This window comes from Pongo pygmaeus, chromosome 17, assembly GCF_028885625.2.
Source record: "Pongo pygmaeus isolate AG05252 chromosome 17, NHGRI_mPonPyg2-v2.0_pri, whole genome shotgun sequence".
In the NCBI taxonomy this organism is placed as follows: Eukaryota; Metazoa; Chordata; class Mammalia; order Primates; family Hominidae; genus Pongo; species Pongo pygmaeus.
Window position 1 is genome coordinate 25,921,907 of NC_072390.2, and position 22,011 is coordinate 25,943,917.

At 35.4% G+C, this 22,011-nt stretch overlaps 1 protein-coding gene across 12 annotated transcripts in view; it reads right to left on the reverse strand.

Annotated features, from left to right (window-relative positions):
* ANKRD12 (ankyrin repeat domain 12) overlaps nt 1-22,011 on the reverse strand; it is a 144,626-nt gene that overhangs the window by 23,366 nt on the left and 99,249 nt on the right. For 11 of the 12 annotated variants that reach the window (XR_010124213.1, XM_054460981.2, XM_063653907.1 and 8 more), the window contains one exon: nt 1,077-5,797. Coding sequence is in view for 11 of the 12 variants with exons in the window: in XM_054460981.2 (XP_054316956.2) it covers nt 1,077-5,797 (4,721 nt within the window). In the remaining variant the exon portion in view is untranslated. Of the gene's footprint in view, nt 1-1,076; nt 5,798-20,430; nt 20,506-22,011 lie in introns of those variants that run through there. The other variant, XM_063653909.1, reaches the window with a different exon arrangement.

The window sequence follows — 22,011 nt, forward strand, 5'->3', positions numbered from 1 at the left end:
CAAACACACAGCAGTTTATGTACAAAGTCTGGAGTTCTTATTACTGGCTTGAATAAAACCCTTACAGTGATTTGCAGCTGTATAAAATAACAGCAACCACCTTAAATCTATATAGTGTTTTAAAGTTTTAATGGGCTTTAGCATATACTATTTCAACCTGCTTTGAGGTAGGGTAGACATTTATTCTTGTTTTACAGATGTGAAAACTAAGGATCAGAGATGGGAAATGAATTATTTAAGATCACACAGTGGGTCTGTAGCAAAATCTAGACTGCAGTAATATATGCGAATTGGAAATCTACAGTGCTTTCTACTATATTGTGCTGTGTTTTGCTGCTTTAGTAATTCTCATTAAAAAATAAAAATTAAAAAAACTTCCCACTACATCCAGGAATATTTCTCACCTCTGCTTTTAGTCCCTTTTAGAACAATATTTGACACAACTAAACTTCTAATATAACTAGACATATCCCGAGAATTGTTTCAAGAAGTCAAGCTTGAATTACATAACCTTTGCAAGAGTAAGAAAAGGTGACAGTATGAATATAAAATACACACATTTATGTGTTTAACTATATAGAGTCTGCATATGTATTGTAAACACATAAATGTGTATATGTTAAACACATAAATGTGTTTATGTTATGCTAAACACATAAATGTGTTTAACATAAATGTGTATAAATTCCTGGATAAATTTATACAATAAATGTATACATCTATACAGTCAACAGATTGATTTAAGGCAGCAACATAATATGGTTCACTTGAAATGATTTTTACTGAAATAGTTTGTACAAAGTTCTAATTTAAATTTGTTCTTTATAGTTATACCTATATTTCAAGCCTATGTCACTACATATTATTTCAGCTAAAATTTCTTACTCTTTAAGGGAAAATAAAGTTGGGGAATGAAAGAAACAAGAACGTTACTAGCTTTATATCTCTTGACTCATTAACAGATGATTTTGCTGAAATAATCTATCTACTAGAAAACTTCAAATTACATATGTGGCTAGCATTATACTTCTATTGGGCAGTGTTACAGGTGTATAGCAAGTGATGACGTTACTTACTGTGGGAATACAAATCTTGCTTAAGGGGTTTCCATCCAGGAGATATGATCCGTTAAATGTTACATATTCGTCATAATACTGAGGTGCTTGAGGAATCACACTACACAGTAATTTGCGTTTTTCTTCTATTTTTTTCCTTATGTGCAAGTATTCAAAATATGGATTTGCTCTCTCTGAACTGTATGGCTGAATCTCATCTAGTTTTAGAGAATCTACAATGGCTGCCAGAGATTGCTGAGTTTTCTCTTTTGCTTGTAGTAAAGAGGGACTCACTTGCACAGGCTGAGGTACACGTGACACTTTCCTTTTCCGTGGATGGTGAATTTGAGGATCATCATCTTCAGTTAATCTTATTCTTCCTCTAGGAGATGAGGATTCACTGTCTTTTTCTGATAATAGTGTACAGCTAGCAAGAATCTGTTTGCTTTGATTTGCCATTGTATTTGCTTTGTTTCTAGTCATTCTTTGAGGGATTTGGTTTTCAGTTTTATCATCTTCGGCATTTTCTTCTAATTCTACTTTAACTAACTGACCATATTTATGCATTTCTGGTTGAGTTGACTGTTGTGAATGGTTTTCCAGACTTGATAAAATGCTTTGTTGAGATTCTTCATCTTCTATGGAAAGCAAACACTTTTCACTTTCAGGACAAAGTTTTGGATCTTGTTCATTTAGGTTTCCTTTTGGCATCCCTGCATTCATTTCACATATATCAGAATCACACCTATTCAAATGAGTTAAAACCAAACTCTCCAGTTTGTTTTCTTTTTCATGTGAAATGACCTGAATATCAGTTGTGCTATTCTCAACTTCATGGCCACTGGAAGACTTGTAAGTTAGTTTGCTAAATGCATAATGTGTATTTAGCTGGGTAGAGGCATCACTTCCATTAAAGTCCTTTTCTGATGGTAACACAGGTAAAGTATAAGCTTTCTCAAAGTTTGGTGATGCTTCTTGAATAGTGCTGTCAGAGTACACTGGGACAAAGGCATCTGTTTTTTGAACATCTCCTAGGACAAAAGTATTTTCTGTATCTTTTGTAGATTCATTATCAGTATCTAAAGCAGAACTAATAATCTGAACTGCATTTTTTTGTTGTAAAATACCTGGCTCTTGATTGGCAACATATGACAAAGACATATGTTTAGAAATCGATTCAGCATCTGAAAGTGATTGGTTGGGGAAAGAGCAAGGCTGCTGTGAAGGCATAAAGGATGCCGGATCCTGAGCGCAAGAGTTTCCTGGCAGTTCAGTCTGGTGCAGGGATAAAAAATCAGCATTTTCTTTCAATATCTTATTTTCAGAATTACAAATACTCTGAAGAGAGGATTCTTGATCAGGTATGTTAGAATTTGGGCAGATAAAGTCTCTGGTGCTTAATGTCTCTACTCTATCAACAGGCATCTCCCATGATTTATTCTGGATCACACCAACCTGACTAGATGGCTCTAAATGCACTGGACTGTCCATTACAGTGCTCACTGGGGCAGTATTCTTGATGAGATTTCTATCAGCTGAAACATATTTGCTGTTTGAAGCTCCAGTTGGAGAAGTTGCAAAACTGGAATGTATGTTAGACACATTTGAAAGGTCTCTTTCAGGCACATTTGAGAATACCTCAGGTTTGGGAGAAGAACTAGTATCTCTTGGCACAGTTAATAAGCTACCTTGATTGCTCTCTTCTGATATTGTTTGGAATTGTTTTGTATGTTCACAAATGACAGAAGGCATGCTGCATCTTCGAACTTCTACGGTAGGTCTCCCCTCGCTTATAATTAGTTTAACATCTTCTACAGAAGATGACCTAAGATGGGATGTTGAAAGTCTGTTTGCATATGGTGGTTTAATTCGCTCTGGCAGGTCAGCCAGGCTGTCCAATTCCCTTTCGTGAAGGGCAGGAGATTTGGCAATTGACAAAAAAGGTGACTGGGAAAAGGACATTTGGGATTCTGAACTCTCTAACATAAAGTCAGAGTCATACTCAACTGGAGGCCTTGGGGTTGTCACTGTAGTATGGCAGGAATCTTCTGGACTAGCAATAGAAATCATGGATACAGATCTGGTGCTGAGACCTGGCTTTTCATTTTCTGATCTAGGAGACCTGTTTAAGCTATTATCTGAAACAAAAGATGACTTCCCTAAAGTCATTACATTTTTGGTGTCAACAGATTGTGATCTGTTACTTACAGCATCTTTAGGTTGTTTCTCCTTGGTATATGCATCAGTCACTTCTGAACTCTTTGACCTAGTAAGTTCTTTATTTTTGGATTCAGTTGGTGTATGCTTTGTTTTTTCTTTATCTTTTATTTTAAGTTCTAAACAGTTACGGTTTCTCAACCGTTCCTTTTCTTTTTGCTTAATTTTTTCCTTATGTTTTTTGTGCCACTGTTCTATTTCTAGGTCTTTAAGGCTTAGCATTCGTTCAAAACTTGTCTGCATTAAATCATCATTCACTAACCTCTTTTCTTTAGGTCGGGTATCTTTTGATGCTGGTGATGACTTAGGTTTAGGCTTATCTGCTTCAGATTTTAGTTTGAGTAAGCTATTTAGTTGAATTTTATCTTTATGTTTGTCTCGTTCTTTGTATCTATCTATATCTTTATCTTTTTTATCTTTTTCTTTTCCATCTGGAGTTTTCAAAGGTTCATCTTTTGTTTTTTCTTTAAAGGATAAGGGTTTTTCATGTTGTGCTTTATTACTGTCTACTATACTTGATTTTTTTTCTTCCTGTATGTGTTTGGAGTTAGTTATATTTATACTTTCTTTATCTCTAGATTTTTCCTTTTTATCTAGCTCCCTGTCTTTTTCTTTATTTTTGCCTTTTTCTGATTTACTATATTCACTATTATCTGATTGTTTATTTTTTTTCTCCATCAAGTGCTTTTCTTTGCTTTCTGCTAGATGCCTCTCTTTTTCAGGCTTTTCTTTGTCATGTTTCCTATCCATCTTTTCTCTACTTTTCTCTCTGTCATCAGTTTTTTTAATAGCAGCAGTATTTTTGCTCTTCTCACCTTCTTTATGGCATTTTTCTGCGTGATGCAAATATAGCTTGTCCTTTTCTTTTATTTTATCAACACATTCACTAAGATCTAATTTGTCTTTTTCTGACTTATGCTCATGTTTTATCTTCTTTTCTTTTTCAAAGTTTTTTCTTTCCATCTTCTCAATGTCCTTTTCTTTAGTTTGAGATCGCTTCTCAGGTTTTTCTTTACTTTCCTTTATATGCTTTTCTTGTTTTTCAATGTCTATTTCCTTTTCCACTAAATGAAGCCCTATAGATTCCTCAATGGCACTCATACCCAAAGAAGTAAATTCTGAGCCTTTATCTGTGGGTATGTTTTCTCTCTCTTCTTTTAGATCTTTTATTTTTTCCTCCCTAAAAGATTTCTCGCTTTCCTTTTTAATCTTGTCTTGTTCCTCTTTAAAGTTCCTCTCTTTTGACACATGCTTTTCCTTGGTTGATTTATCATCTTTGATATTTTTTTCCAATTTTGATTTTTTTTCTAATGTTAAGGATTCATGTTCCATATTTAAAAAGAGATCTTCAGTTTCATCACTTTTAAAAAAATTCTCTTTCCAAAATTCTCTATCAAATTCCACACTCCTCTGCAGTTCTTTGGCACTATCCTTAGTTTTGTATTTTTCCTTTTCACCTTCGATTTCTTTTTTATGCTTTTCTTTTTCCCTCTCTTTATGCTTCAATTTATGTTTTTTTAATGTTTTACCTTCTTTATCCATTTTTTTCAGCGTGCAATCTGAATTTTCAAATGTTGGACTATGATCTTCATCCTTTATTTTGGCGTTTGATTTTTCACCAAATTCTAAGTGGAAATCTTTCTGATGTTTGCTTTTTTCCTTATGCTTACAAGATTTTACACTTGAACTTTCTGGCAAGAATTCAGATTCTGTATTATCATACCGAACAAGATCAGGCTGTAATGACATTTCAGAACTTCCTGGTGATAAACATGTTTTAGTATGTTCTTGTTTTAGTGGTGTTGACTGTTTTTCACTTAATCCACAAGAATGTTTGGGAGATTTACCAGTGGAAATATGAAATAAATGTAATGAAGTATCATCTTTTGGGCTAAAAGATTTCCTAAAGTTCCCCTCCTCTCTGGTCTTTTCTGAACAATCTAGTCCAGTATTTACTGTCAAGTTTGTTATTCTTGTATTTTCTTTTCCTTCCTTTTCTTGCTTTAGCTCTTGGTTCTCTTTATTTTTATTCTGATTTTTCAATTTTCTTTTAACTTTGCCTTTCTGTTTGTGTTCACCTGAAACTACATATTCCTTTTTGGTTTGTATATCAGAATTTGATGTTTCAGGGATGACGGAACATGAAGTAGAAATCTTTTTATTCTGAAGAGCTTCTTCATCAGAACTTTCAGTACTTGAATATAAGACCCTAGATGGCTTTTGTTTTTTACTTTTAAATGATTTAGGATAGAAGGCTTTCTCCTGTTTTGCAAATAAATGAGTTTTTTCTGCTTCAGGTTCATTTTCTTTTCGTTGTTCTTTCCTAAGAATATGCCTGTCATCAATCATCTTATTAATTTCTTCATCATCATCATCTTTGAACTCATACTCATCAAGGGCAGATGGAAGAGGTGTTTTACTGGGAAGTATCTGTTTACTTTCACAGATGAGAGAGTCTTTCTCTGTTTCAGAGTCAATATTTTCATCAACACTAGAAGGATTTACAGATTGAGCCTCTTCGGAATCTAGAATAAAAAAAAGAAAATGTGGTGTGGGTCAAAACACAACTGCCAGAAAAATAGTTTTTTCTGAGAAAAAGATACAGCTTATACAATAAATATTTCAAACAATTCATAATCACTTCAGATTTATATGGAAATAATGTAATAGCAATGTGTAAGAACTCTGATAGTGTTGTAGAACAGCTTTTCTAGAGAATATGCTTTATGGTGAGGCTCCTTTTGACACTTCTAAAAGCACAGTATATGTTAAAATCACAATATATAGTACAAAAATATAGTCCTGCAGTCAACATAGAAGCGTGTATCTCTTTGATATACTGATTTCCTTTCTTTTGGGTGTATACCCAGCAGTTGGATTGCTGGATCATATGGTAACTATTTGTAGTTTTTTGAGGAACCTCCAAACTGTTCTCCAAAGTGGCTGTTTCTCATCAACAGTGTACAAGGGTTCCCCTTTCTCCACATTTATGCCAGCATTCATTATTGCCTATCTTTTGGATAAAAGCCATTTCAAATGGGGTGAAAGGAAATTAGTATACTGAAGAGATAACCTGCACTCCCATGTTTACTGCAACACTATTCACAATAGCCAAGATATGGAATCAATCTAAGTGTCCATCAACAGATGAATGGATAAAGAAAATGTGGTTCATATACACAGTGGAATATTATTCAGCCACAGAAAAGAATGAAATGCTATCATTTGCCACAACATGGATGGAACTGGAGGACAGTACTTTAAGTGAAAGAAGCCAGACACACTAAGACAAATATAGCACGTTCTCTCACTCGTATGTGGGAGCGAAAAATTAAACTCACGGAAATAGTAGAATGACAGCTATCAAAGACTGGGAAGGGTTGTGGAAAGGGGGAGATGAGCGTTAATGGGTACAAAAATACAGTTAGAATAAATTAGATCTAGTGTTCAGCAGCACAATAGAGCAACTATAGTTAATTATTTATTCCCTATTTCACCATAACTAAGAGAGGAATTAGAATGCCCTTACCACAAATAAATGATAAATGCTTGAGGTAAACCATTACCTTGGTTTTTTACACATTGTATACTTGTGGCAAAATATCACATGTACCCCACAAATTACGCACAACTATTATGTATCCATAATTGTTAAAAATTAACAACATTAACCAAAAATATATGTATTTATATATACATTTATATACATGCACTTATATATATAATTACCCAGGGGTCTCGATTAAGGGGAAACATTAGCTAGTAAAATGTTATGTAAATTCTGCACATATGCACTTTTTTGAGAGAGAATATTTAACTCGAATAAGATCCTTTAACCCAAAACTGACTAAAAAACACTAACTTAAAGGGTTTAATTATATAAACACCACAAATTATGTGCTTCAGAATATTTTTTGTATTTTTGGTAGAAATGGAGTTTCACAAATTGCCCAGGCTGGTCTTGAACACCTGAGCTCAAGTGATCCACTCGCCTTAGCCTCCCAAAGTGCTGGGAATACAGGCACGAGCCACTGTACCCAGCACCCAGCCCTGTAAATTCTCTTAAGGGAGTTAAACATAAACTGAGAGATCCATGGTTTGTAATTTGTGTTCCTGATTCATCAATTTGAAGCAATGCATTCCAATTCAGATATGCCTTTTTTTCTAACGGTTCTTTTAAAAGATGCCTACTTTTTTAAAAGGAAAGAATGTAAATTCTAACGTAAATAAGTTATCCTGACACTACTGTCCATGATGAAAGCGGAGAAATTTCTACAGGTGAATGACCCTCACCTGGCTCTGGATCCTGGGCCACACATGCTCATCAGACTCATCTCTCTGCACGCTGGTTTCTCAGTGCCATCTGCAGTGACCGTGTGTTGCTCAACCAGAGGCTGGCCAGCCTGTGGGCCTCAGCAAAGACCACTACACCTCCATGATGCCATTTCGCTTGCAGACCACTTCCCTTTCTTTACCTGAGCAGTCCCCAGTTTTTAAATTTAATCACTCAAGAACATAGATCAACCTGATCCTGGACTCTAGTGAGGCAGTAACTCTTCAAAAAAATGTTTGTTCTGTCTTTCTTAGTAGATGACTGCTATGGTGAGAAAATCACCTAAAATCTGCAAATCTTCAAGTTCCCTTAAGTAAAAAATGGCCATGTTTATCATTATACTAGTTATTTTCCATTTTTCCAATTTTTAAAGTCTCTGCTATCTATAACTAAATTTAAACTTGTATTTAATAAAACATTTTATACAATTATTTCTAACAAAACGCTCTTTAAAAATTTTTAATGTTGATCATCTCAATTTATTCTCAACAGTTTATTCTTATTTGGGAAACTAGGAAAGAAAGTTAGAAATAGGTTAAGCAACTGTTAAAACATTTTATTAAAATTTTTATTAAGGCATTTTTCTTTTTTTTTTGAGATGGAGTCTCACTCCGTCGCCCAGGTGGAGTGCAGTGGTGCGATCGTGGCTCACTGCAACCTCCATCTCCTGGGTTCAAGCAGTTCTCCTGTCTCAGCCTCCCAAGTAGCTGGGACTACAGGCACCTGCCACCATGCCTGGCTAATTTTTGTATTTTCAGTAGAGACAGGGTTTCACCATGTTGGTCAGACTGGTCTTGAACTCCTGACCTCAGGTGATCCACCCACCTTGGCCTCCCAAAGTGCTGGGATTACAGGTGTGAGCCACCATGCCCAGCCAGCATTTTTCTTCTCCGTGAAAAAAAAATTAAGCTCCATCTTATTATTTAAATGCATTTAAATACATTTGAAAGTTCTTGTACATCTCAAGGCGACTTCAGATATTTGCAACTAAGACTGTAACATTTAAAGAATGGTGAAAATGTATTTGAATTCTCTATTATCCTTAGGCTTAACTGTTCCCCTGAACCATCAATTTCTGTCTTTTCTTGTATGGTATCCAAATGGAACAGCAACCAAACGAAGCAGATGTGGCTGATGCGGGGAGATAACAGTATATAGTGGAAATCCCTCCCTCAAAATCTCTTAAAAAATAATAGGCAGAGAGGTGTTGACACATGACATCTATTCTCATGTTGACATTTGACAAAGTAATTACATTTCACATGCCTAATAAGAGATGATTTTAAAACATCTGAATTGTACTAATTATATATTTTTAGAAAATATATTACTGTCACATATATTTCAGGAGTAGGTGATAATGATACAAAACTAAATATACCATAACTAAAAAAAACAAAAAAAACAAAAAAAAAAACTTCTAGTCAACTAACCTGGATATTCCTGGACTCCTTACAACTACCTCAAAAACAAGACTGAGAACAATCAACTCATTACTTTTCCTTCCACAACTGCTTCCTCTTACTGCTTAAAGTCAGTATTCCTCACCTCCGTGGCACATCAACCAATCCAGCTATTCAAATTTTAAAATCTCAGAGCCATTTCAAACTCTCTCAATTCCTCAACTTCCAAATTCAACCATTCAGAGTTTTGATTTCTGGACTCTCTTGTTTTTTGAGAGACAGGGTCTTGTTCTGTTGCCCAGGCTGGAATGCAGTGGTACAATCATAGCTCACTGCAGCCTCCTACCTGGGCTCAAATGATCTTCCTGCCTCAACCTCCCCAGTAGCTAGAACTACGGGTGTGCACCACCATACCCGACTAGTTTCTTCTTTTTTTGTGGAGATGAGGACTCACTATGTTGCCCAGGGTGGTCTCGAATTCCTGGCCTCAAGCAATCCTCCCACCTCAGCCTCCCAAAGTGCTGGGAATACAGGTGTGAGCCACTGTGCCCAGCCTGTACTCTCTCTTAAATCCGTTTTCTCTCTATTCCCACTACTACTGTCTCAGCTCAGGGTCTCATCATTCCTTGGCTAGATCACCTTAAACAACGTGACCAGCACTATCTATCATCTCTCTTCTCACCTGAGGGCTCCCCACTGTAGGATAACATAAAAACTCCAACAATGATAAAGAACTCTCAAAATCTGGACCACCATCTCCACTATTACCACCACTTTCTTTTAAGGCTAGTCAAGTGAAGTAGTGGGAGTGGAGCAGCAACAAAGACATCTGTAACTAGTTGTAACCAATTAGTTGTAAACACCAATGGACTCAGAACAGCCACTACCACTATTTATTAAGCCCTATTATTAGCTGAGCAAGTAATATTTGGTCTTTACAACAGGTGTTATTATCCCCATTTAAGAGACAAACTAAGCTACTAAGCAGTTTTTCCAAGGCCACCTACTAACAGATGCAGCCCAGAGTATTTTTGTCTGATTTCCCAGTGTGTTATACCATGACTCCCCTCTTTCATTGCTTCTTGCTACACACACTAGCCATAATAGTGGAGTACTTCCTCTTCCCCCAAATTCCATGCATATTTATGTGGGTTCTAATCAGTTTCTCTTTATTATTTTCCAACTTTTTAGGAGATGTTTCAGATTAATGGTCAGGGATAGGAGCAGTTCAGGAATTTATACCTATGTTAGTCCAAGTGCAATGGTGTTTACAACTAATTGATCACAACCAGTTACAGATTTATTCTTTTCCTACTCTCACTGCTTCATTTGACTAGCCTTTAAAAAAAATGTATATATAGGAAGGGATTAGGGTAGTAATCTGTTGTGGGAAGGAAGATGGGAAGTAGACTTGTCTTGAGAGTGTATTTGCATTGAAATTTACTTAGATTATGTTTATTTGAAGTGGTTTGGAAGGAGGTAAAGTTAATCTCCCAATCACTCCTTGGGAACATCACTGGTTTAGAATCATTTCAAAGGTGTGCATTTCTACCACAATATCCCCAGTGCATTCTATGTATTCTAGATGAGTAAGTACTTAAACACACACATTATTTAGCTTTCTGTAAACTTATCAAAGCATCACTTTATTAAGAGCACCATTTATAGCACCCAGGGAATGAGAAACTTTTATATGTTATATATGTTCGGTAAAGGATGAGAGGGGTGAGAGTGTGGTTACTGAGGGAAAAAAGGCCCATTTATGGAATTTGGAAGTCTTCTGTAGAGAAGGTGACATCATTATGGTGGCTGTAAATTTCTCCTTTTGTTTTCCACATTATTCAAAAGTTACTTCAAATATAAGCCTGTGATCTATACAGAGGACTTTCATAATGTCTAGCACATAGTAAGTGCTTAATGTTAATTAAATGTACAATGAGTTTTAGAACTGTATTAAGACATCAAGAAATTAAGTGGGGGTGCTTATGGCGGGATAAGAGAGAAGTGTAGAAAGAGATACAAACCTCAAATACAAATATATTCACTATATAATTTTGTGTAGTATCCAGGTGGCAACTACTGTCTGGATAATTACTGACGTTTCCCTCTAAACTCAGCAATTTGAAGAGGTGTCAAACATTTCATCCATATGCCATGACTTCTCATACTAACTGCCATGCGGAGCACAGATATGCTATTTGATTTGCTTCCCATGCCATCCATAGCTATCATATAGCTTGTGCTTTCACACAAGCACTGACTTGCCTGTCTTCCTACCCTGAGCTCCTGGTTTTCTCAGCTGTTGAACATTTTTGCCAAACAAAATTTCTTACTTTATACAATGGAACCATGTTTATATAGTGGTGTTTGTATAATTATTTGTATATGTACTTTATGAATATAAAATAACTGCAGACACAAGTAATAATACAATTAAGATAAAGGAGGAAATGATTAGGTAAAATGAATCTTTAGCCTCCTTCAGAAGCTCACTGAAAGACTGTTCAATTGTGAAGCAAAGGAAAATTAAAGAACATATATGAAGTACTTATTTCACTTAGAGAGATGGAGACACAGAGAGTCACTAAGTCTGGCAACATTTTGAGAAACAGCAATGAAAAATAAGGTTTTAAAATTATGGGCAAAATTATTATGTAAATGATTTTAATAATTGTACAGCAAGTTTATGTCAATAGAGTGCCACCAATGTTTCAAAAGAAGTCCGAAGTTCATGTCAGTCTTGACAAAAATTAAGAAAATTGATCAGAACCATTAAAATTACAATCTCCTGTTAAACCCCAGCAAAATCCCCACAAGCAAGTTCTTCTTCCCAACATTGAAATCACTACAGGTAAACTGTAAAAATTTGAAATAAGGTAAGAAAACACTTGAAAAAATGTGCTTTAAAAGAAACTATGGGTTGGGCGTGGTGGCTCATGCCTGTAATCCCAGCACTTTAGGGGCCAATGTGGGCCCATCACCTGAGGTCAGAAGTTCGAGACCAGTCTGGCCAATGTGGTGAAACCCTGTCTCTACTAAAAATACAAAAATTAGGCAGGCGAGGTGGGGGGCGCCTGTAGTCCCAGCTATTTGGGTGGCTAAGGCAGGAGAATCGCTTGAACCTGGGAGGTGGAGGTTGCACCATTGCACTCCAGCCTGGGCGACAAGAATGAAACTCCATCTCAAGAAAAAACAAAACAAAACAAAACAAAACAAAAAACCCCAAAACTATGGAGATGCAATACTTAAAATCCAGACTCTGGGAAAATTTATCAGGGAGATTTATCAGGTTATTTCAACAGAAAATTACAAGAACACAGGAAAGAAAGGAGGGGGAATATCTATAGATTAAAAGATACTCAGATATATCAACCAATAAAGTTTTTTAAAACACATATTTTATGAGGCAATTAGAACTAGATATTTTAAGATGATAAAAATTAATTAGCCTAGATATGATAATATTGTAGTACACTTAATCACAATAAGCAGCAGCCCTATAATTAAAAAAAATTTTTTTTTTAGATAGGGTCTCCGTCCATTGCCCAGGCTGGAGTGCAGTGGCACAATCACAGCTCACTGTAACTTTGAGCTCCTGGGCTCATGCGATCCTCCTGCCTCAGCCTCTCAAGTAGCTAGGACTACAGGTACACACCACCACATCCAGGCCATTTTTTTTTTGGTAGAGATGAGGTTTGCTGTTGCCCAGGTTAGTCTCGAACTCGAGACCTCAAGTGATCCTCCTGCCTCTGCCTACTAAAGTGTTGGGATTACAGGCATGAGCCCAAAGATTTTAAATTAGTTAATAGCAGACTCTATGGCAAAACAAACAAACAAAAAAACAAACAAAATCATTATTTCATTTTCAACATCCTTTTTGCCCAACAGAAAGTATAACAGTCAAACATAATGAAGAACTGTTTTGGCACACTTCAAAATAGGTGTAATTAAATCAAATAAATGTATACAAAATTCATATTCCAGTTACATGCTAACAGCAGGATCATCTGACTCTGAACTTCCTATACTCAGTAACAATCAGCCTGGTGTAATGCAAAGTCACATCAGTTCTGGCATTAGCCCTAGGTTCAAATCTTTGCTCTGCCATGTAAAAGGTCAGTAATCTAGTATTAGGAATTAATACTAACAGGACTGTTTCAAGGATTAACTAATTTATGTAAAGTGCCTGACATATACCTGGCACATATACCATGCATGTGATAAATAGTAACTCACTGCCTACAAAAAAGAGAAGAATGTATCATGTTAATTAAAAACTTTTAAATAACATACTTTTGACATCAAATACTGCCAAATTCAATAAAGCACGTATGTCAATTTTAAAAGGCCAAAGTCTAATCCCTTATTTGTTTAACAATGTACTATAAGATTGAAGACAAAAAGATTCAAGCTTGCTCCGGGCACTTATTTCACTTATTACAGGGCTACAATGGAAGTATGTGGTCCTTTAGAATAAGGGCAGTGGAAACCATCAGTCTTTCAAATCAACAATGGAAATATGTAGATATAAACTTTTCATGGGCAGGGAAGGAGAGGTGCAGGGAGGTGTGAGGGGAAAGAAGAAGTAGAATGAACCAAGAAACTTATTTTCTTATATCTAATATTTCATGTATTAGTGTTTGGTGGAATTTATACTTTTATTATAGAAATACTAGTCATAACTGACAGTTATTTGTGTAAAATATTTTCTAGCACTCCTTAGAAGGGAAAGGAAATGGGAGTAGAGATAGCAAACAGGAGAGGGACACGATAATATCAACTTTGTTGCATTTGCTAACTACAATTTGATGCCAGTATATAATTTTTAAGTTTCTACAGCTAAGTAGAGAACTTTTCACTGAAAATAAGCATTAGTAAAAGGCTAAAATGAATACTGTATTTATGCAATTCTATAAATTGTCTCATTCATCTATGTCCATCTTACATGTCTAGAATACCACTATGTAATGCTAATAATACATCTGTCATGACCATAAAGCTAGTTAAGTGGCAGAGTTACGTCTTCAAATTCAAGTTTCTCTGACTCCAAAATTGGTACAACCATCATGCTATGTTACTTCCTAGTATATAAAAGACACCAAATATAGGTAAGACAACTATATAAACATCCAATAAAATGATGCCATACTTTGTGACCTTTCCATAAGTATTTGAATATCTTCTACTTCTGTCTTTATTTCATGATTGAGTATACTGACAAAACAACCCTGCCACAAAAATCTAGGCTCTAGAACAAAGTATTATTTTAAATGAGATTTACTAGTATTGATTTACATAAGTGTTTATGAGTTTTAAATTAAGAAAACAAAATGCTATGAAACATACTCACCTGAGATTAAAATTGAATTTCAAATATGATTTGTGTTTGTCTATTCTTTACCTGATTCTGACATATTCACAACTCAGATATAAATATCTTGATTTACATATAAACTATTAATATAGTTTATAAAGAAAAAAGTCATGCCTTGACCTTAAACAATTAAACTAGTGATTATAAACTGGTCTTTTTATTTTTTTGAGAGAGGGTCTAGCTCTGTATCCCCGGCTGGAGAGTGGTGGTGGTATCACAGTGTTCACAGCTCACTGTAGCCTCAACTTCCTGGGCTGAAGTGATTCTCCCACCTCAGCTCCCTAAGTAGCTGCTACTACCTGCGTGCCCCACCAAGCTTGGCTAATTTTTTTTTTTGTAGAAATGGGGTTTTGCCATGTTGCCCAGGCTGCTCTCGAACTCCTGGGCTCAAGTAATCTGCCCGCTTTGGCCTCCCAAAGGGCTGGGATTCCAGGTGTGAGCCACGACGTCTGGCCAGGTATTCTTTTAACAGTAGGATTATTACTATGAAAAAACTATCTTTACATTGGGAATGTTATTTGTTTATATGACTTTTTTTATTCAGATGGGCTAAGTGCATAAAAAAGTCCTAAGCCATATTTTAGTGATATTTTATTTTAAAATGACATTTATTGTGCTTCTGTTATAAAACTTCATGTTAGAAAATCACAAAAACAGAGAGATGGGTAAAAGAAAAGAATAAACGCTACCTATAAAATAATCCCACCACCCAGGAGAAACATTTTTAATAGCTTAAAGTATTACACTTGATTTTATCTGAATTTAATTAACTTGGAAATAATAAAGAGAACTTTTAAACCTTAGGCTTGTCCTCTTGGCCCTTTTAAATGACCTGATGTACTACTGTCATTTCAGAAAGCATGCTTATACTCCATGAGAAGTCCAAAATCATGCTATTATTTTAGCCTGCATCATACTTCCTGGAATTTTTGTCTCTGTTCTTGTTCATCAGCACAAAATGCCATCATATCATCAACAGCATGACACAATGAACTCTCAGAATCGAAATCACACAATACGAGTACTAGGAACTACTCTTTTCTTGGTAACATTCTTCACGAAGTTCTCTGAAATTTTGTTCTAAAATATGTCAATTGCTTGTTGCTGTCATTCTGGATTTTTTTAAATCAAAACCTTGAGTTAGAGCTGGGCACAGTAGCACACATCTATAGTCCCAGCTACTCAGGAAGCTTCGACAGGAGGATCTCTTGAGCCCATCAGTTCAAGACCAGCCTGGGCAATACAGCAAGACCTCATCTCAAAAAAAAGAGTTAAGTCTCCATGTCGTTTAGTTTTATATTTTGTGTCACTAAAAAGCAATATATTTGAATAATTTTCCAGAAAAGGAATAGAAAGTATATCCAAGGATGTTTTTAGCCTTTTTACCTGATTGATGGTTGGCTGATGATAGCATTCTAGGTTTAAAATAATTCCCTTTGATCTAAAAGTAAGTCTTTCTTCAGTTAAGAGACACTTCCATTCATTCATTTTTTTGAGATGGAATTTCACTCTTGCTGTCCAGGCTGGAGTGCAGTGGTGTGACCTCGGCTCGTTGTAACCTCTACCTCCCATGTTCCAGTGATTCTCTGCCTCAGCCTCCCAAGTAGCTGAGATTATAGTAGCCTGGCCAATTTTTCTTTGTATTTATTAGTAGAGATGGAAACCGGTTTCACCATGTTTGTCAGGCTGGTCTTGAACTCCTGACCTCAGGTGATCTACCCTCTTCAGCCTCCCCAAAGTGCTGGGATTACAGGCGTGGGCCACCGCACCCATCTCAAGACACTTTCCTCAATTTAAAAAACTATTTTCCTAACATTTGCATTTTGTAAGATAAATAATGTATGTTTCGTCCATTTTTTAAAAACCATTTTCCTCATATTTCCAACATCTTTGTTTTCCACATTCTTCATATGTCATCAAATTAGATCTTCAGCAATGTCTAGTCTATTCTTCAGTCCTTGACAGAATATTTACTTTAGTAATCATATATTATCTTGAATTCCAAGGACTTTCTTGGTCTCTGATTACCCTCTTTCACTGCAGCTTTTTGTTATGGTTGGTGGATCCACTGCCCTCTGTAACCTCCAAGGATACTAGGAACTTACCCTTCTGCTTCCTACATTATTTATGTTCGAGAATCAACTGTTCTGTTTGTTCATGCTGTCCCTTCTTATCTGTCATTCACTTGACTTTCCTCAAATCTCTGGATTTTTCATATTGATACAGGGAAAAATTCATTTTTCAGCAGTTTTGTGGAGAGTCTCTCTGAGTGAGAGGCCTGTTAGTAGTGATCTCAGCTGAGTCTGGTTCCCTGAACCAACTGACTCTGAATTTCAGAGATTCTCTAGGGCATCATTGGGAGGAATATTTCACATCTGCAGCAGGACTCTAGCTCACTAACTAAAACCAACGTATTCAAGAATTATGTACATGTAACTGTTATTTATGTTGCCTAAACAAGTAACAGAAAAATGCACCTGCACTTTGGGAAACAAGTACTTTACAGCTTTCACATCCCCAAACTGATTGAGCAAGGTAGCTTAGAGACAGGAAAATAAAATATGAGGTAATTTTACATAGTCTCTTCTAAATTTCCATTTCTAAATCTCAATTTTCTAAAACAAAGGTTATTAATTTTAATTCTACTTTACAAAAGAAAAGTAGTCATACACATCTGTTCAGAGGTAAGTATGCCAGATAAGAACTTATTTTCATTGTATTACTATAGTATTACATATTGGTAAGAGAATTACAGTTAAGACTTTAAGTGTGAGATGGGGAAGGAAGAGAATATAATCAATAGCTGAAAATATCTAAGTCCAAAAGCAAAATCTACACACAAAATAAAATCAAGTACCACAGCACTCTATGTACTCCCCTCAATCATACGCCTTTCTACTGAATTATCAGTAAAATAGAATTTGATTCTATAAATAATCAAGAATTTTTCCTCTGAAAATAAGACTTGTATCACTACAAAAATTTTGATGTCGCTAAAGGAAACTGACAAAATTACCCAGTCTCAGCTATTCCATCATAAATATATACATTACATGGAGGTCCTTTTAACCCAAGGCTAGATAAAACATTTTTCTGCAGACAGGATGAGATAGCTAAAGCTGAACTCATTTTTTTTTTGTATGCATATATAATATTTTTAAGCCAAAGGTTATTTTTTGGTGTTCTGCCCAAATGTACCCTTTATGGAGAGTTTTAGTCTTAAATATTCAGCAATATCTCACTACTATAATTATGTGACAGACTCACTTTAAGTTGCTAGGCACTGGTAGAAATTCAGTTTCTAAGGAAAATACATCAAGTTAATATTTTAAACAAAAAACCTATTAGCTTTGGCATTTGCAATAAATAACTACATTTTTTGGGCAAATACATTTGAAATTTGTCTACTATATTTATATGAACTTCAAAGAAGGATACTTAATAGTCTTATGTACCCTAAAGTTTAAAGACTTACATTAATTTGCAGCCATCCAGAAAACACTGCAGCTGCAAGCACCATTTGCCATTTATTTTTCTATGTGTGTGTGTGTGTATATATACATATGTGCAAGTCAAAGATATTTTCACTTATAGACACTGGTAAAAGTGATTTTTTACAGTGTATGTTAATTTAGGTATTCGCAATTTCTTTCCTTTTTTCCTCTAGCTAACACTGACATATATTTTTCTTTTGAAAAAAAAAAAAAAAAACCTATCTGGAATTTGAAACTCTTAGGCTTTGGAGCTAGGCTGATATAATTAATTTACATCTGTATGTGTTCTGTTTGCTTAAGACAGAGGTAGAAGCAAGTTGGTGATATATACATTTAAAAAGTTTAAAAAACTAAGATTCAGAAATCTGTGTGTAAAGCACACCACATACGTTAGAAAGCAGAGGAGGAAAACTAAAGCATCCAAAACATTTGAAGTGTTCATTAAAGAATACCTCATTGCCTACCATGCTGTATGCTCAGCCCTCTGCACATAACAGATACCGAAGTGCCTATTTAATTTTTCTAAGCACTCACATCACAGGGATATGTGACAAAGGTGCTGAACACCAAACATGATGCTTGCTGCTATTCAACAACCTCAGAAATAGACTTAATCAAGGAGGTAGCTAATAGTCCTGCTTAAATAAAACAAGGTTCTTGGTTTACTAATGGATTGCAATTTTTTTGTATGAGGCTTGAACTATTATCTAATAAATACACTGGAAGCTACTAAGACGTCATTTAGAAAGGACAAAAATAAAATACTATTTACATTTTAACTACAGGTTAAATGAAAAATCTTTTATTACAGGTATACTCATATGCAAACTACTCTATAAAATGCTCTATCAAGTCTAGATTCCCGGTGATCAAATTTGTTGATATATATATTTGGACATACTAAAAACACCCGATGTAACCTCTTCTTGTAGTCTTTATGCTTCTAGGTTAAAAAAATTTACTTTAAAACTTCCTAAGCTAACGCTTCTCCCTACTTATGGTGAACTGTTAACATCACATAATCCATTTGATAAAAAATTCTGGTACATTTTGACTTAAATAATTTTTTTGGATCTCTTGATTTATTAACTATTAGAACTCCACTGTAAGTATGTACCAACAGTTGTATTTTCATAGTTCCTGAAATATAAAACTGAGGAAATAAGTTGTACAAATTATGACAATATATAATAGTACAATTTACTGTTATAACACTGAGAAAAGTAGGCTTCAAAGTCCTGGTCATTTTGTTTATTTTATGACACAGAAACGCACTCAGTAAACCAGTGGGTAACAACATACTACTGTAATTTCAAGTCTCCTAATCTGTCTTCAGTAAGCTCTAAAAGTAGCTTGTCTATTTATTAATGGAGCATTTTTCTTGATTAAGTTGAAGTATGCAAGTGAGGAACATTTATAGGAGCCACTTAATAAAGCCAGTTTACTGACAAGGTAAGGTAGAAAATGGTGAATAGCTCTTTTGACAATGACTGGCATTTTAAACTTTGTTCATTAGACACTCTAAGTAATAAAACCAGTGTCTGGCAAAGTTGTTAACAAAACCTCTACTTTGGCAATTAATGAGTGTCAGTAAGTATGTGGGAGGGGTGTTATGTGACAAGTTACCCACTTCTCCATTTCCATGATTATGGTTTATGAACAAGATCTGGTTTTCTGAATATGACTGAGTTCTCGCACCGTAGCAAGAAGCAACCATTTGTAGCAAACACTATTGCTGGACAGAATTTCTATACAGGAAGGTAACATGGACTTAGACTAAGGGAAAAAGGCAGAAGTTAGGGGAAAAAAGACTAAAGAATTATGTAAATCTAAAAGTGCCAAACATTTATACATAAATAAGCTGTATTAACCAGGACATGTATTCCTGCAACAATATCATAAATGTCTGATACACATGACATAAAACTGCTACTCAAAGTGTGGTCCATAAAGACAGGCCAACCTGCAAATTGTTTATTACTAAACCATCATAAAATAAGGAGCTGGTACCAAACATAGAAATCAATTACATCACAAAGCACACTACTTATTTTAGTGGACATTTTTTTCCATAGTATTTTTTCCTTTCTGATTAAGGAAGCAATGCACTGACAGACATTCTGGCACAAGCTCCTTATCTTGAGGGCTGGTAACAAACAGTTAACGGAAGGGCTACTCTGAGTAGCACTGGCATAAAGCACAATGACTAATGGAATAAACCACATTTAGAATGCTACATACATGATACCCTCTTAGTTACTCCAAATTTATTAAGTTCTGAAATTAATAATCTTGGTTATTCTTTAACTTTCAACACTTAAAGTGTATCTGTCACATAGATGATGTGCTATATTATTAGATAATGCTATCCGGCTTCACATATACAAACATCTATGGGCAGTTATATGATTATATATTAGTATGTTCTGAATTTAGATTGGATGAAGTTTGGTACAGTTAAATCTAACAAGGACCTCATGTAAATTAAGTAATAAATTTTGGGTATTTTCATCAGTCTTTTTCAGCAGCTCCAAAATCTTTATATGATACTTACTGATGATTTTTGTATCATTCCTTGAGGGATTCTGACCAAGCAATAATTCAGGCATATTCACCATGTGGAAAATAAATATTCTGAAAAATCAATACATAGCTGATGAACACATGAAACAATCAAGATCAGTGAAAATCAAAAAGGTTCTAGAAGGTGTGTTCTGCACTAATTAAACATGTAAGTTCAAATAAAACATCTCCCTTCTTCCGTGGGAAAATTTGTTGTAGCACTTCTTTCTAAAAGCAAGTTTATAACAAAGCTGCTTTTCATAGCTACAATTTTCAGAAGCGACAGCAATTAAAAGAATTAGTAGCTATTTTTGAGATTTCTTAATATCCAGAGGGCAGCCAAATATGTAATATTTAGAATAGCATAACAGTTAACATATCATATAAACATTTTTTACCTTTAAAATCTTATTTTCTTTCCTTTGAGACAGGGTCTCACTCTGTTGTCCAGGTTGGAGTACAGTGGTGCAAACACAGGTCATGGCAGCCTCGACCTCCCAGGCTCAAGTGAACCTCCTACCTCAGCCCCATCCTGAATAGCTGGGATTCCTGGTACGTGCCACCATGCCCTGCTAATTTTTGTATTTTCTGTAAAGATGGGGTGTCACCATGTTGCCTGGGATGGTCTTGAACTCCTGGACTCAAGTGATTCACCCGTCTCGGCCTCCCAAAGTGCTGGGATTTACAGGCGTGAGCCACTGCACCCAGCCTTAAAAAATTATTCTCTTACTTTCTCACGGAAGTTAATGCAATTTCAGCTATTATAATCTTTATTCCACTTTAGACTGGACGAAAACGTTCAAAGGACTCTCAGTTTAGCTGGAAGATGGACTTACAAAAATTTTGAAAGCTGAAATTGATAAGAGTCAATTATGTTTTATGTTTTCTCCATTTTCTTAATCAGCTGTATCCTCAGTACTTAAGCAATGCCTAACCTATAATGAGTGCTCAAAAATTGCTGTTGAATTGAAAGGAAAAGGAAGAAGGAGTTTAGATGACTCTCGAGTGTATGACTTATATGTGCAGATGAATGATGTTACACTAATTAAGATAGAACATGAAGAGGAGTGTAATGGTGGGGGTATGCTGATTTTTGAGATTTTGCTGAGGAAATCCAGGTGGAAATATTCAGAGAGCAGTCAAATATGTAAGTTTGAAGCTTAAGAGAAATGTCTGAGATAGATGTATTTTAAAATCATTATATAAATGGTAGTAAAAACTCTAAGTGTGGGTGAAATTTATATGAGAGAGTATGCAGCATGAGAAGAGGGTCCAGAAGGTAAAAATCTTGGGAAAACCAACACAGGGGTGTTTATGGAAAGGAAATGAGGAAGTTACGAAGACAAGAATCTAGGAGGAAACTGAGAAGGAATAGTCTGGGGAGCTGGACAAAAGCCAAGGAGAACTTTGTCCCAGGAACCAAGGCAAGAGAATTTTAGGAAGAATATGGTCAACAATGTCAAATTCTATGGAGAATTTCAAAGGATAAGGACTGAAATACCACTGAGGGATCTGGCAGTGACAGCATGTGCAATCTTAGTAAAACTAGGTTCCATGGAGGACAGTCAGTCTA